Source organism: Diabrotica undecimpunctata, chromosome 9 (assembly GCF_040954645.1).
Source record: "Diabrotica undecimpunctata isolate CICGRU chromosome 9, icDiaUnde3, whole genome shotgun sequence".
In the NCBI taxonomy this organism is placed as follows: domain Eukaryota; kingdom Metazoa; phylum Arthropoda; class Insecta; order Coleoptera; family Chrysomelidae; genus Diabrotica; species Diabrotica undecimpunctata.
This window is the reverse complement of record NC_092811.1, coordinates 7,798,777-7,814,233: the sequence shown is the minus strand read 5'-3', so window position 1 is coordinate 7,814,233 and position 15,457 is coordinate 7,798,777. Positions and strand designations below refer to the sequence as shown.

Genomic DNA, 15,457 nt, shown 5'->3' with positions numbered 1-15,457 from the left:
TTACTATGAACTACTTGGGTTACGTTACAGTATAACATCAAGCTGAATTAAAAGTACTTATACTATAAATAAAATGCTTCTTGCCTACAATGCCTAAAATTCTTCAGATGGTGGCTGTTTAGCATCCACTATTTTGTTTTGGTTAGTTTTGTAGACCATTGCTGCCAATCGCATCTTTTTACTTGCTGTTTGCCATGAACCTTCCCCTTTCTTTCGCCTTCGTTGTTCCTTATTATCATTCTTATCGTAATAATTAGATCAAAACTCCAAAAATGAGATTAACTAACACACGTCAACATAACACAATCGCAATAAACTAATCAGAAAAATAATGATTACAGCAGTTACTGACTTACTACAGCTCATGCTTGACTCTGATAGGTGATGTTGCTATGCACTTGGCCAAGTACATTGGAAACGGAACGCTGTGTTTGGCGTGGACGCTATCTGTTTATCTATTTAGAACTATTTTCAATGCAACTATCACTTGGCCCATGATACAGTTTAACGGCTTTTTTGCATAGATCATTATAATGGAAAAAATAGAAATATTGATTTTTTGCCACTTGGCCCGTTATATATATCCACTCTTCAAATGTTGTTAGGTTTTCGTTAATGCAAATATACATCGGTAACAGCCAAATGAACCTTATGAAAAAAATACTACCGATTTTGTCTTGCTTTCTCGTTTGTGCGAACCTATAAGAGGTACTAAACATAATGTTACCATGGGCAATTTTTTTACCGCTAAATGTGGCAACTAAACTTTTCAATGATAACCAGCTAACAATAATATGTACAGTTAAAAAAAATAAGAGTAAAATCCCACTGGAGTTTTGTGAATATTCATGTGCTAATTAAAACAAGTATGTTCATTCCACAGAGGTACAGGGGCAAGGGGCATGTACATTGAAAGAGACAACAACAGCAAACATCAATACATTGAACAAACAAATAGTCAACACAATGCAACAGGCTCAAACTAAATATTGTCCGACAAGCAAAAAAGATGAAAAACTGAGTCAACCTACGAAAACCCTTATAGAACTAAGGCGACAAATGAAGGGAGATAACACTACAAGCAAAGAAGCGATAAATCAAATAAATAAGACGATCACAAAGGCAATAAGAAAAGACATAAGAAACTACAATGTGGATAAAACAAAACAGGCAATAGAGCAAAATAAGAACATGAAAGTTTTGAAGAGGAGCGTACAAAAGGGGAAAATAGAAATTAACAAACTGAGAAACAGAACTGGAGAAGAAACAACGAACAGAGATGAAATATTAAGAATAGTCGAAGAGTTCTACACAGAGTTATATAGATCAAGAAAAAAAGATAACAATACGGAACCTCCAATTACACTAAAAACTGGAGTATTAAACCCAGGAACAGATTTAATGCCCAATAAAACAAAATCAGAAATCAAAGAAGCCCTGAAGAAAATGAAAAATAATCGAACCCCGGGTGAAGACGGAATAGTATCAGAAGCACTAAAAATTGGAGGGGATGTATTACTTGAAAAAATTAAACAACTTTTCAATATCTGCCTTCACAGCGCCAATATTCCAACAAACTGGAACAACGCTACTATGATTCTATTACACAAAGCAGGAGACAAAGCAAATTTAGAGAATTACAGACCGATTAGCCTCCTCAGCCATATATATAAGTTATTTACGCGAATACTAGTTAAGAGAATGGAAAGAAAATTAGAGACTTATCAACCAAGGGAACAAGCAGGATTCCGAAAAAGTTACGGAACAAATGACCATTTACAAAGTATAAAAACCCTAATAGAGAAAGCAGTGGAATACAATAAACCTCTAGTTCTAATATTTATCGATTTTCACAAAGCCTTTGACACAGTTGAGCTAAGCAAAATATTACAGGCGCTTAAAGAATGCAGGCTAGATTATAGATATACTAAATTATTATTCAAAATATACCTGCAGGCAACAACCACTGTCAGATTACATACTAACAGTAATCGCATAAAAATAGAACGGGGGTTAGACAAGGAGACCCAATGTCACCTAAACTTTTTAATACGGTGCTAGAACATGCTTTTAAGAATTTGGATTGGATGACAAAGGGAATAAAAATAGATGGAGAATATATAAACAACTTACGTTTCGCCGATGATATACTTATAATAGCTGAAGATCTAGGTATGGCAAGAGAGATGGTACAGGAATTCGTTGTGGCTACAGAAAGTGTAGGTTTAAATATAAATATCTCGAAAACAAAAATCATGACCAATTTGGTATCCAACCAGAACATCAGTATTGGTGGGAAAGAAATAGAACTCGTAGATAGATATAAATACCTGGGATATGAAATTATGATTGGCAGGGATAACCAGACTCATGAACTGAAGAGAAGAATCGGCCTTGGGTGGGCAGCATTTGGAAAACTGAGAGAAACTTTTAAAAGTGAGCTGCCCACATGCATAAAGAGAAAGGTATTTGATCAGTGCGTCCTCCCAGTCTTGACGTACGGAGCAGAAACACTTACCTTAACAAAAGCAGCAGCTACCAAACTGAGAGTCACGCAGAGAAGAATGAAGCGGTCCATGTTAGGAATAACTCTGCTAGACAGAATAACCAACGAAGACATCAGGAGAAGAACCGGAGTGACTGACATCATCGAGAAGATAGCCAGACTAAAATGGAGATGGGCAGGACACGTAGCCAGAATGACAGATGGGCGATGGACAAAGAGGTTATTGGAATGGAGGCCAAGGGAAGACAAGAGAAGCGTCGGTCGACCACCTACAAGATGGACTGACGATTTAAGAAGACTCAATAAAAACTGGATGAGAGCGGCGCAAGATAGACGAGGTTGGAAACATGAGGAAGAGGCCTATGTTCAGCAGTGGACTCTTGAGGCTGGATGATGATGATGACAGGGGCTGCTTTGCGTTAGTTTTCTCTGTCGCACTTGGGGAACACGAATGCATTGCAGTAGTCAGTCTATCTTGTATTGTAGGTCTATTGTAATTTCCAACCAGGTTAGTACAGGAGGGTTAAATGTGACTTTTTATTATTTGATCATAATTTATCTTCACTTTCCCAGCTCTGGGTGATTATCAAAACGTTTGGTGTCGGATGGAGTGAATACTCGCTCCAACAGTTTTCTTAATTTTTAAACTCAAAATTATTATGGAAAAGAAACTATGATTACATTGTTACTGACTGGTTATAATATTGACGCAGTTAACGCTATTTAATAATTTAATGAAAAAACATCTTTTTTTTTTATTTAAAGGCAGCCGCATCAACCATATTGGTTATTAGCGGATGAATTTAATACAAACAATAATGATTACAAATAACAAATAAATAACATACTTATATGTGGTTCAATATGTTAACAGTCTCTTAAAAATTTCACAATATTTTCACTGGTACACTCACTAAAAATGTCCCTTATAACTGATGGAATTTTATTAGTTAGTCTTTCAGCACTATATTTAGGATACTCCGTTAATACGTGTTTCACTGTTAACGGCATGTCACAACTCGTACATTTTGGTTGAGGTTCCTTCTTCATGAGATATTTGCTGTGTCCTAATCGGAGCCTGGTTAATACAAACTAAAGGAAACGGCTAGGGGCGTTGTTAGTCCATTGTCCAAAATTTGGTTTAATTTCTTTTAACTTTGAGGATTTTTCTTCCCAACATTTAGTCCAATTACATATCAGCTTTTGTTTAAAGTACGGATTGAGATCTTTTGCTGATGGTTTTATTATCGGTCTGATATTTGGGGAATTTGCAATTTCCCGTGCATTTTTATCAGCTAGTTCGTTTCCTTTAATGCCTATATGTGATGGTACCCACACGAAAACTAATGTTTTGTTTTCCAGCTGCTGCATCTTGTTTTTAATTAATTTAGCAATCGGGTTACAAGTGTACATTTTTGACAGTATATGAAGGGAATTGATTGAGTCAGTAATAATAAGGAATTTATCTGGTTTGACTCTTTGTATGTGAATTAGAGCTCTGTATATTGCATAGAATTCTCCAGTTATCACGGTGGCTTCTGTGGGAAATTTGAAACTTTTTATTATATCTCTTATAACAAATGATGATCCTAAAAAAAAAGTCGTCTATTTTTAAAATGTAATATAATGTGATACAAACCTTTTTTTTTGAGTAATATTCAATTCTTAAATTCTTTGTCTTTATTTCTACATTTCTACATAACGGTAATATACAGGTTTTAAAAATAACGAGAAGTTTCAATATATACGAGGTCTCGATATTAAATAACGAGACTGTGTGCGCAGAAGGCGTCCTAGAGTGGAAGAGTGGTACGAATACAGCATTTGATAGCTGGAAGTGTCTACACTTTCAGTACAAAAACACGCTGTGGAACGGTGTGTGGCGAGGGAAGGGGAATATATTGAAGGAGAGCATTCGATTGTAGAATAATTTTTAAAATAAAACTCTTTTTCATAAGCAGTCTCGTTATTTAACAGCCAGACCTCGTATACAGAACAATTTACAGAACATTGTTTGATAAGACAAAAAACAATTCAATGTGAGATGAACGTGATAGCTAGACAATGATGCAAAAAAATAACTCATAAAAAAAATTACAAGACTTAGTACTTACATGAAAATAATGATATATGAATGGAAAGATGGAAAAACCATAAAAACTGATTGGATAAAAATTGACCTAATATATAATAATAAATTACAAACCAAAAGGGAGAAGAAATGTAAAACGCCTCTTGAAAAATGTATATCCAGACTTCAAAAACACGTTTATAAAAACATGCCATACATTCACTTTTGTACTTGATCTATCCCTATTATTTTTTCGCGAATTTTCCACGTTTCAACGACGCGAAAAAATGCAAATAGCGGATTGGAATTGGCACTAATAAAAATGTCAGGATATACGATTTTCCGCCCTTAAATATTGCATATTTGTTTTTTGTATTCTACATTGCTGTAAATTTTTTACGTATAGCGGCTTGGGAGGCGTCAGATATTTTCCAGCTCGTGGTTGGTTTATTCGATCATAAATTTTACAAAATCTGTCGGTGCCATCTAAATGTTTAAGCAAATTAAAAATAAAACGATTAGAGCGTTATTAAAAGTGATCTATGCGAAAGACATACATATGTGAAATTGGGAAAATTTTAATTTTCCTGAAAGAATATCGACATAAGAAAGATTTGTAGTCAAAAATATTCAAATTGTTTTATTATCCGAAATGTTTCCGTTAATATTTTAGTAAATGAATACAGAAAACATGTGCTCACACTGACAAGAAAGTAACATAAAATTAAAAAAAAAATATCTTTTAAATCTTTAATATTGTACAAAAATAGGGTGTATATATGTCGAACTATGAATATAATTTCAGTGTATGATGACTAAAGCTCGGATTTATAGGCAACAAAAATTGAAGAAAAAGGCGCCTATATAGGCAAAGATTTTTATTAAAAAAGGCAGGAATATTAACATTTAGGCAAAATATAGGCAATAAAGGAATATAACTTATTATTTATTGTACAAAGTGAATTAACGTAATATTAACTTAAGGCAGGTATATTTACACATCATAATCATAACATTAGTATAAATAAACTAGTAACTAAATAACTGTAAATTTATAATTAAACATTGTAACCACTTAAAATTTTATCATTTATAGAAACAACTAAATGTTTTTCAATATTTTCGGTCCTAAAACTATGTCTTCGATGACTTAAAATTAATTTGTACATTGAAAACGAACGTTCGACATCGAGAGATTTAATTGGAGCATATTTCAGAGCGGATAATAAATCTGGTATAATTTGACATTCCTCGGAAAATGTCCCATTCAAAACTTTATCAACATTAGATAAAAACGAAAAACCTTCATTCTTGTCGAAAACATATTTCATTTTTTTTAAATTAATTGACCGTTACTTCCATGTGCCGATTTAATTTTCGTCTTTAAATTATCTATTAATATTACTGACTCACATAAATTTATCTCTTGTTTTCTAATAAGGTAATTGTGGTAACTATTAATTTATAATTGTCATTAATATAAGCGAGTTCCTGTTTCAATTTGGGATTTTTTAATATTTTTTTTTGCTTCTCGAACGGCTTCGGAAATATCATCATCAAATTCTGACATAACTAATTCTATTTCATTGCAGTGTTCAAAGTAAAAAAAACTGCTTCGAGCCAGGTTCCCCACCTTGTAATTACTGATTTAGGTGGCAAAGGGACACCGGAAAGTCTTTCTTTATATATTTGCACCCTCAACGGAGCCTTTTTTCATAAAATTTATAAAATTATTTACCAACGGAAACAGATTTCTTATTTCTTCAGCAATTCTATTTACCCCGTGGGCTACACAAGTGCAATGAATTAAATTAGGATAAAAAATCTTTAAATTAACAGCAGCTTTTAACATATATGCCGCAGCATCTGAAAGCATTAAAACTATTTTATTCACTGGTATAGCATTGGGTAAAAAGAGGTTTGTTAAACTATCTTGTATAATTCGACTTATTGTTAAATTGTTTGTTTTTTTCCAATTCTTTAACGGCAACTAAATAAGGTTTTCTCGCAAAATTTTCGTTCAAAATTCCAATCATTAAATTGGCTATATACCTGCCGCATACATCTGTCGTTTCATCCAAGATAATATACAAAAAATTGCCCTCTAACTCCCGCTTAATTTTTGAAATACATTCCACATAACATTTTTCCACAGTATGTTTTCTCAATGTACTCTCGTCCGGTAAGGATTTATTAAGATATTTTTCGAAAAAGCATTTAAAACTAGGGTTATTAACTTTATATAGAGGAATGTTGGATGCAATCATCATCTGGCATAAATCAAATTTAAATGCGTCTTCCTCCTTTTTTTTTTGAACTGCTTAAACTATCCCGCAGAGATATTTGGGCTAACTTAGAGGAATTTAAATTTTCCAAATTACGTTTATGAAGTGGGGTTTCACAATGCTGGTCAATAAAGTACTTTTTTCTACTTGAAATCTGAGAATTTAAAAAAAAAAATAATTAGAATTCTAAAACCGCTTTAGAATTTAGTTATGTTGTGGGACGAGAAAAAATGCGATCCATAGCCTTAATTTAGATGTCATCTTTTCACACAAATGTCTAAAACGTTTTAAAACGTGTTCTTTGCTTTTCGGTATACGCAACAAAACTAAACTAGGATATAGCAATTTGTGACTAAACTCTGATACAGTAACCGACTGTACAACTGATAATAAACTAATAAAGCTTGGGGATTTCCAAATAGTTAACCCTCAAGTCTCGATCAGGTACATTTTCCTAGAAATCTGTTATATAAACAAACCATTGATATTTTATTATTGACCCAAAATTTTATTATAGAATGGTTAGTAATAGAATAATATCATGAGTAGTACCATGAAATTTAAAAAAAAGGCACAAATAGGCGGAATTTACGAAAAAAGGCAAAAAGTGCAAAAAACAATAATAATAGGCAAAATAGGCAAAAAAGGCATTTTGCCTATAATCCGAGCTTTAATGATCACTGTATTACATAGGACTGTTTTAAATAAATTAGGATAAGTAGTAAGGGGTTATACAGATAATAGCAAGTCAAGTCATATTTACAGGCTTTCACTTGCAGTTGTTCTTCGTACGGGGAAGATGTCTTTACCGGCTTCTCAGCTACTTCGCGTAACTATAAGCGGAAGAGAGAGAGAGAGAGAGAGAGAGAGAGAGAGAGAGAGAGAGAGAGAGAGAGAGAGAGAGAGAGAGAGAGAAAGGACTGTGTCTGTAGCTAGCGGCAGTCAACAGGAGAGAGAATACGTCTGTTGTTAGCGATAGTCAACAGGTAAGGGTACGTCTGTTGCTAGCCAAACTCAGCCGGCGAGAGAGAGTGTCTTTTTCGTTTGCTATCTTACAACTGTCTGTATTTCTAAAGGGGTTGGGTTGAAGTATGAGTAGGGTAATAATTGTAAAATTGTGGTATAATAATAGTAATTAATACAACGAAAAATGACATGATTTTTCGACTGTAAAAAATTAAACATACTGGGAGCAGACGACAAGAGTTACGCCACTGGGATAGGGTATCAAATAGTTACTTCGAGAGCGAGGGTAAACCGGTATACATTGGAGACATTGTTGTAAAAAGTAAGATAACTAAGAACTATTTAAAATCTAGAGAAACTAAAGTCTAAAGAAACCATATATTTGCCTAAAACAACCACTATTGGTTAAAGAGTAATCTAGCTACTTTCTTTATTGACCTAAGGTATTCGCCATTAGGTGTGGATACACCTATTCGAGCAAGCGAATCTATACCTGGGAGCAATTCGATGACCTTTGTCAGAGACCAGAGGAGTGAAAATCAATGGCGATGTTCCGCTTTCTCCTACTTTGTCCTAGTATCATATCCGATACAAGCAATGAAAGTATCAGGTATCTGGGTAATGTAGTTTTATATATTGATTGGAATGTATCCAATAGTGATCTCCAATCCGAGATCAATAGGTCATCCAGTAGTTCACTGCCCCTGTCTAAGGGAAATAACCAGAGTCTTTGTAAGAAACGTTTAGAGTGTACTATAAAAAAAAAGAGTTTTCCTAAAGAGTCATGAATTCGAGAAACATATCCCCATAATTTTCTTTTTGTTAAGGAAGGTGCCTCTTCACAAACAGGCGGCTTAAAAGAGAAATTGTCTTGATAAGGTAACCAGTTAATACCTAGGACCTTGGAGGAACTATGTATTAACTAAGCCAAATTAACATTTTAAGTGGGGACCAGACTACATTCATTTGAGGAGCCACGCGAATTTGAATGTATTTTATAGAGTTGGAAACCGTGAGTGTTTAGAAACGAGTATAGGTTAGAATAAAAGTATGTTTTCCAAGTAATTGGCATTTAACAAGATATTGTCAATATTTTTAGAATTTTTTAAAGAATGAGAAGCCACCGGGTGCGTGGTTTGGTTAGCAAAAGTTTGAACCTGAGGGACAGTAAACAACGGAGAAGGGAACGTTACATTGACATTCACCATATCAGAAGGCGGCAAGATAGACTGAGCGATCAAAGCCGGAATATTGTTGGATACTGCAAGTGCTGTTGTTACTTGGCCCTTTACGAACGGTAGGGCAACAGTAACAGAAGAAATGGCAGGTTCGACTGAATCTAATGAATTAGATTGTAAGATGGTATGAGTAAAAACAGTTTGTCAGTACGAGGGTGTGAGAGAGGTATTTGATTATCGTGTATTAGTTTAAAGGGATGGGATTGAAGTGGGAGTAGAAAGGGTTGGAGTAGGGAAATAATTGTGGTAGAATGAAAGTAATTATTACAGCGAAAAAATGGCATGATTTTTCGCATGTGAAAAATTAAATAAATATTACACTAGTTCAGAAGTCTATTCTAACAGTATCAAATCTCATATTGTAGAATCAGGGATTACAAAAGGCATCTAAATATTAATCACCCTGTAGAATTCGCAATATTTTCCAAGCCTCCAAGCATTTTTTCTTTTTTTTTTTCGATAGTCTTTACCATAATAAAATTATTGACGAATGTTACACTAAAATTTACCCTGTATGTTAAAAAAGCAACTTCAATGACTTCAAGATAATCGGTATACCGACCAAAGGACGCGGAAAAAAAGGACGCATAAAAAAGGACGCGGAAAAAAGGACGCGCGAAAAAAGGACGCGTGGAAAAAAGGACGCGTGGAAAAAAGGACGCATATTATTAATGAAATACTATAAATAGTTTATTTTAATTGACAATAGCAATTACCCTCGTTTATCCCCTATATATAATTACAGAAAATGATTCTACCTAACCTAAAATCGGTTACGGTAAAAGTAAAAAGTGAAAAATATTTATATGAAAAAAACTTGCCTTCACACTTTATCCAGGCTTAGGACTGGCAGCAGAAGCTGGCGTGTTTACAAGTTTTTTTTATTTTTTGTTTTTTTTTAGAATTTTTTTGTCATTTTATTTTTTTTTTGTTTTATTTTTGATATTAATTTTTTTGTATTTTTTTTATGTTTGCAACTGAAAAGTGTGAGCAATGCCTCTCAAATATTCTAAAGTTGGCCTGTCAGCATAATCGGCAACAATAGCCCTTATCCTGTTTGCTGTATCTTGATATTTTCTTTTTGCGTGGAGGTACATTGCCCGAAATGTACTGCTCTATTTTCAAAACATTTAAATCATATTCTTTTTTTAGAGAATTAATAAATTTCCAAATATTCGGATGTTCACTATTGAGAAGAGAAGAAAAGCTGTTGTGCCATCCTTCGACAGCATTATTAGTTCGAGGTATATCTTGGTCTGCCAAATCGTAACAATTCCATACATTTGCTGGAAAAAGGGGTTGTCTTCGATTTCCTCTTCTAGCTAATCTCCCTATCCAAGTGTCTTCAAAGTAATTAATCAGCGGCACTAGTAGTTCTTCATTTTGTGTATAAAAATCGCTATTGAGCATCTCCTCGTACACTCTGACTACATGGTTGTCTGGAACAAACGCAAGAACTGTCAATTGTCTTAGGTAAAGGGCGAAGTCAGGATTCTCAATATATCTACGTTGCAATCCGGCACTTTGAATATGGCGCCACATACACTGCGAGAAATGAAAAAAACATCCGCGGATTCTCACATTTGGGAACTCAGTTTGTGCAGCATTCATTGCCGCTCTTTTAAAGTCCATCATTATTGTTAGAGGGCGCAAGGCCGGATTCAACACCTTTAGTTGCTGAAATACACGTGTATAAGTCTCTTGTGTTTTGTTCGTTAGAAGTGCAAATACAGTCGGGATTACATTACTGTATCGCACTCCATGAATTGTGTATATTTGAGAAAACAATGGTGGTGCTGAGTTAAATGTTCCATCGGCATACCAATGATCGCATTGTTCCATAAATCTTAAATTTCTTTGTGTTGAAAATAACAAAATACATTCTTCTTCTGGCCCGCTATCAAATAATAGAAATAGCTCACCGCCTGTAGTTGTTTTATATTCTTCTGGAAGCACAAGTTCTTCTAAATTTCTCGGATTTGCGGGCGTACCTCCTAGCTCGTTCCGAACTCTTTGCACAGTTTTTTTAACGACGACACTGATGGAAGTTGTGCCGTAGCAGCTAAGGAAAGTCCTTGAGAAATTTCACTTACTACACCTTGGGTGGAGTGTTCCAGTTGTTGTGCAACTTCTTTCATCCGGTTACAAGCTTCTTTTGCTTCAATCTTTGCCGTGTCTGCAACGTGATTACAGTGCATAGATTCTAAACATGTCGGTGGGAGATGGCTTCTACGCGTTGTATTATAGTTGGTGTATGAGAGAAAAAGTTTTCGAAATAATGAAATAACAAATTTTATATTACTATTTGTTATTTCATTATTTTGAAAACTTTCTCTCATACATCGACTATAATACAGCGCATAGAAGCCATCTCCCACCGGCACATTTAGAATCTGTGCACTGTATGTTCTGTGGATTTTGTAATTTCATCCACAACGGTATGCACTCTTCCTGTACATTTGCACTTATTATAAGTAGCACACTTCCAAATTGTCTTTTCACCAATCACTCGCTCTTTTTTATGGAGAAATCCATTATAAAGTAACAAGTTGTTGCCTTTTTGGCTTTTCACAAACGCTAACACCATCTTAACAGACTGATATCAATTTGTAAAATGTTTTTTTGTTAAGAACAGAATAAATTACCTACCGCGACAAGTTTCCCCTTTATAAACAATTTGGTTAATGATGTTTTGTTATATCGGACCTTTTGTAATATTCATTTCTTAAAAACAATTATCAAACAATTAGAAAGTTTTATTTTCTTACTAATCGTTTCTATTTACATTCTTAACATTACCTGCGGAATTTACCAACCTTCCGGTTCGCGTTAAACCCTTATTAGACCCCTTACTGGGCTGGTACTTGGGTTTTTCTAATCCCATACATAATTCTGATAATATGGAATCTAACCTGTTTCAATACCAGAAATCTTGAATCAACATTATATTAATATTTATTATTTTACTTAAGATATTTTAGTCCTAAGCCTCGATAAAATAATGTGAGGGCAAGTTTTTTTCATATAATTATTTTTCACTTTTTACTCTTACCGTAACCGATTTTAGGTTAGGTAGAATCATTTTCTGTAATAACATATGAGGATAAAAAGGGGGTAATGGCTAATGTCAATTAAAATAAACTATTTATAGTTTTTCATTAATAATATGCGTCCTTTTTTCCACGCGTCCTTTTTTCGCGCGTCCTTTTTTCCGCGTCCTTTGGTCTCGCGTCCTGTTTTCCGCGTCCTTTTGTCGTAGATTCAAGATAATCGTATAATTTAAATTAGGCTTACTCTGTTTGCGTGTTTATTCTCATGGCTATTATTTTCTATTGCATCTCTCACATATTTTTACAACCCCTGGAAATCAGTGTGTACTTATGCAATATTAATTTTAAAGATTCGTTTAAAATTGCAGTTACAAACATGGAGGTTTTTGTACCAACCAAGAATTTTTCTATCGAAGCTTATTCTACCGTGAATACTAGAAAGAGTTAACAAAAAAAGGCACATAATTATTTTAAAAATTAATAACGTGTTTATTTTTCATTCTACTTCCAGAACAATGTGTATTTACCCGACTACCACTAACCTTACGTATTTATATGTATGCACTACTTACAAAAAAGCCTCACTGCAGAAAAATTCGACGATTTTTTAAATTGGGTTGATGAATTTTAATGAGGACTTTCGTATAAAACTCGTTAAATTCCAGTATACATGTCTTGCCTAATTGACACCTAGGGCGAGAAGACAGGTGTAAAATTAACCTTAATGAACGACTAGGGGGCAAGTAAAAAAAATTTTATTTTTATTTTTTATTCACAGGGCCTTCATGCAAAGCAGTTAAGAACTTAAAGAGTTTGGCGGTATTTTGCTGCTGCATGAAGTATAAAAAGTTACAGGGTTCATCATTAATATTGTATAAATTAGTCCACAAAATTTTTTTTTAAACTTTACTAATTTTGTAACAATATGGTAAGGTTTTAACCACGTGGATTATATTATTTTAAAATTCACGATTATATAGTAAAGTGAGTAACATCGTTTTGCAAACAGAAAGGAAAATCCTAAGTACATAGGAAACCATGCGCATTATCCGTGAGCACTCATTCATCAAGTTGCGAATATTTATTAACAATAAAGGGAAAATCCGCAATCTCAGTAGAAGATACGTCCTTTGCACAATAGCTGACTCCAACAACAGAGCCAAACAAACTCTAAAAACTCCTTGCCATTGCATAGATTACATAGTCATCAGGCTTCTCCACACAAAAGTTCCTTTTCCCCCAGCCAAGCTTTAACACTTGGCTGATAACATTCTTGTTGATTAGTGTTACGACGCCCTAGAATTAACCCCCCTCATATATCGTAGATAAAATAGCTGCACGCCAAAATCGCTGATTCAAAATCCGTTCCATTTGTGTGGTTGGTGACGCCAGAGGTACCTTTTGCTCATGGCTTGATTGGCTAACCCAAAAACTCTTCTCATGATGCTTTTTTCTTACAAACAACACCATTTTTAAGGCCCCTGCTCAGCTAGTAGCATGCTACCTAAAACTACCTACTTACAACTGACGTTGCTCACCTCCTCAAAAACCCCTGCATAAAAAAAAGGAGCAGCTGCAAACGTAAACAAGGTACTTACGTCCAAACCTAACGTATTATGGAATAAAATTGTGTGTCATTATTTTAAAGAAAGTTTTAAAAACGCTTGGAAATCTCAATTTTTAAATTCAGATGTACTTTTTCAGATGTAGTTTTAACATAAATTGAATTGTACAGGGTGATTAACGCAAGTCTAGCAGAGTCCATCATCTTTGTTTTTAATGTAACATCTTGTATACATTAATTTAAATTGTTTGAATCATCTCCCTACTAGGAATTAGCTTACCACAAAAGTCCTGATCAACAAAATCAATAAAATAAAAACTTTATCAGATGAACAACAAGGATTCAGATCCAGAAGATCCTAGTTTGAAGCCGTATTTGTACTAAGGTAAATCACAGAAAAGGCTATCGAGTACAATAAACCAGCATACCTATGTTTTATAGACGTGGTGAAGGCTGTCGATCACATCCAAGTCAAAGACGTCTTACACCTACTGTATAAAAGAAACATACCAATCAATATCATACAAACCATTGAAAAATCTACTTCCATAATCGAATACAGGCAAAGATAAATGAAAAACCGACACAGTGTATACCAGTGCAAAGCGCAGTCAGACAGGGTAAATCGTTAAGCCCACACTTTAATATAATAATAGACGAAATAATACAAGCAGTACGTAGAGCTTATGGTTATAAAATGAAGAACAAAGAAATCCAAATATTATTTTACGCAGACGACGCCACATTAATCGCCGAGACAGAAAACGAGCTCCAAAAATTAAAACAATTTTCAATACAATATCCAAGAGGGACAACATTATAATATCAGCAGAAAAAACCAAATGTATGACAACATACATAAATACCCACTACGATGTAAAATCAAATTTGATGGGAAAATAATAAAGCAGGAAGCAAGATTTAGATATCTGGGAATACATATAACTGGTTACGGAGATGTTGAAGAATAAGTACGACAACAAAGTTCAAAGGCAAGTAAAGCAGCTGGACACAAAAGCAAGAATCTATAAAGCAACAATTAGACTTATATTAGGCGAAGACAAGACCTGACACATCTAAAACGAGACGACTACTGAAAACAACAGAGATGAAAATACTACGAGGAATAACAGGGAAAAGTCTGTTGGATGGGCAGAGAAGCGAAAACATAAATAGAGCATGCAATATAGAAGACATGAAAGGATGGGTGATAAAACGAAAACCAAAGTGGAACGAACCCATTAGTAGAATGGCAGAGAATAGGATAGTACGAATAGCACGAGATAAATCCCCAAATAGACGAAGAAGTATTGGCAGACCAAAAAAAATAAGGTGCGATAATTTAAACAATTTAGGAGGCTAATATTAAAAAATAAACAGGCTTTTATACCTACATAAAAGGAGAAAGAAGAGGAACATGAATAATTTCCTTTTAACACAATTGATGGTATATATGCGTTGCCAAGTGAATCGATTAGTTCATCAGTTATCTCCTGATTTCCGTTTTTAAGAAACTTGTGAAAGAGACGTTCGCTGGTATCATTCTATTTAGAGATACATCAATTTAGTATCCTCTATGAATATGATTCTTGGCTATGCGTACAATCACGCCCATAAACCTCTCATTATGTTCTGTATTGAGGGGATCCAGCGAAGGCATTTATCTAGGTCCTTTGTCAAATCAGCACAACTTTTTGCAGGTTCGATCCTGTCCGGGGGAAGATGGATACTATTGATATAGTGGTGCCATTTTCAGTGAATATAGGATGGTGCTGAC

At 34.3% G+C, this 15,457-nt stretch overlaps 1 protein-coding gene across 1 annotated transcript; it reads right to left on the bottom strand.

Annotated features, from left to right (window-relative positions):
* Positions 1–10,089: 10,089 nt before the first annotated feature.
* Positions 10,090–10,908, bottom strand: LOC140449998 (uncharacterized). The gene has a single exon (XM_072543417.1). The coding sequence runs from the start codon at positions 10,906–10,908 to the stop codon at positions 10,090–10,092; it is 819 nt and encodes a 272-aa protein (XP_072399518.1).
* Between the last annotated feature and the right edge of the window lie 4,549 nt (positions 10,909–15,457).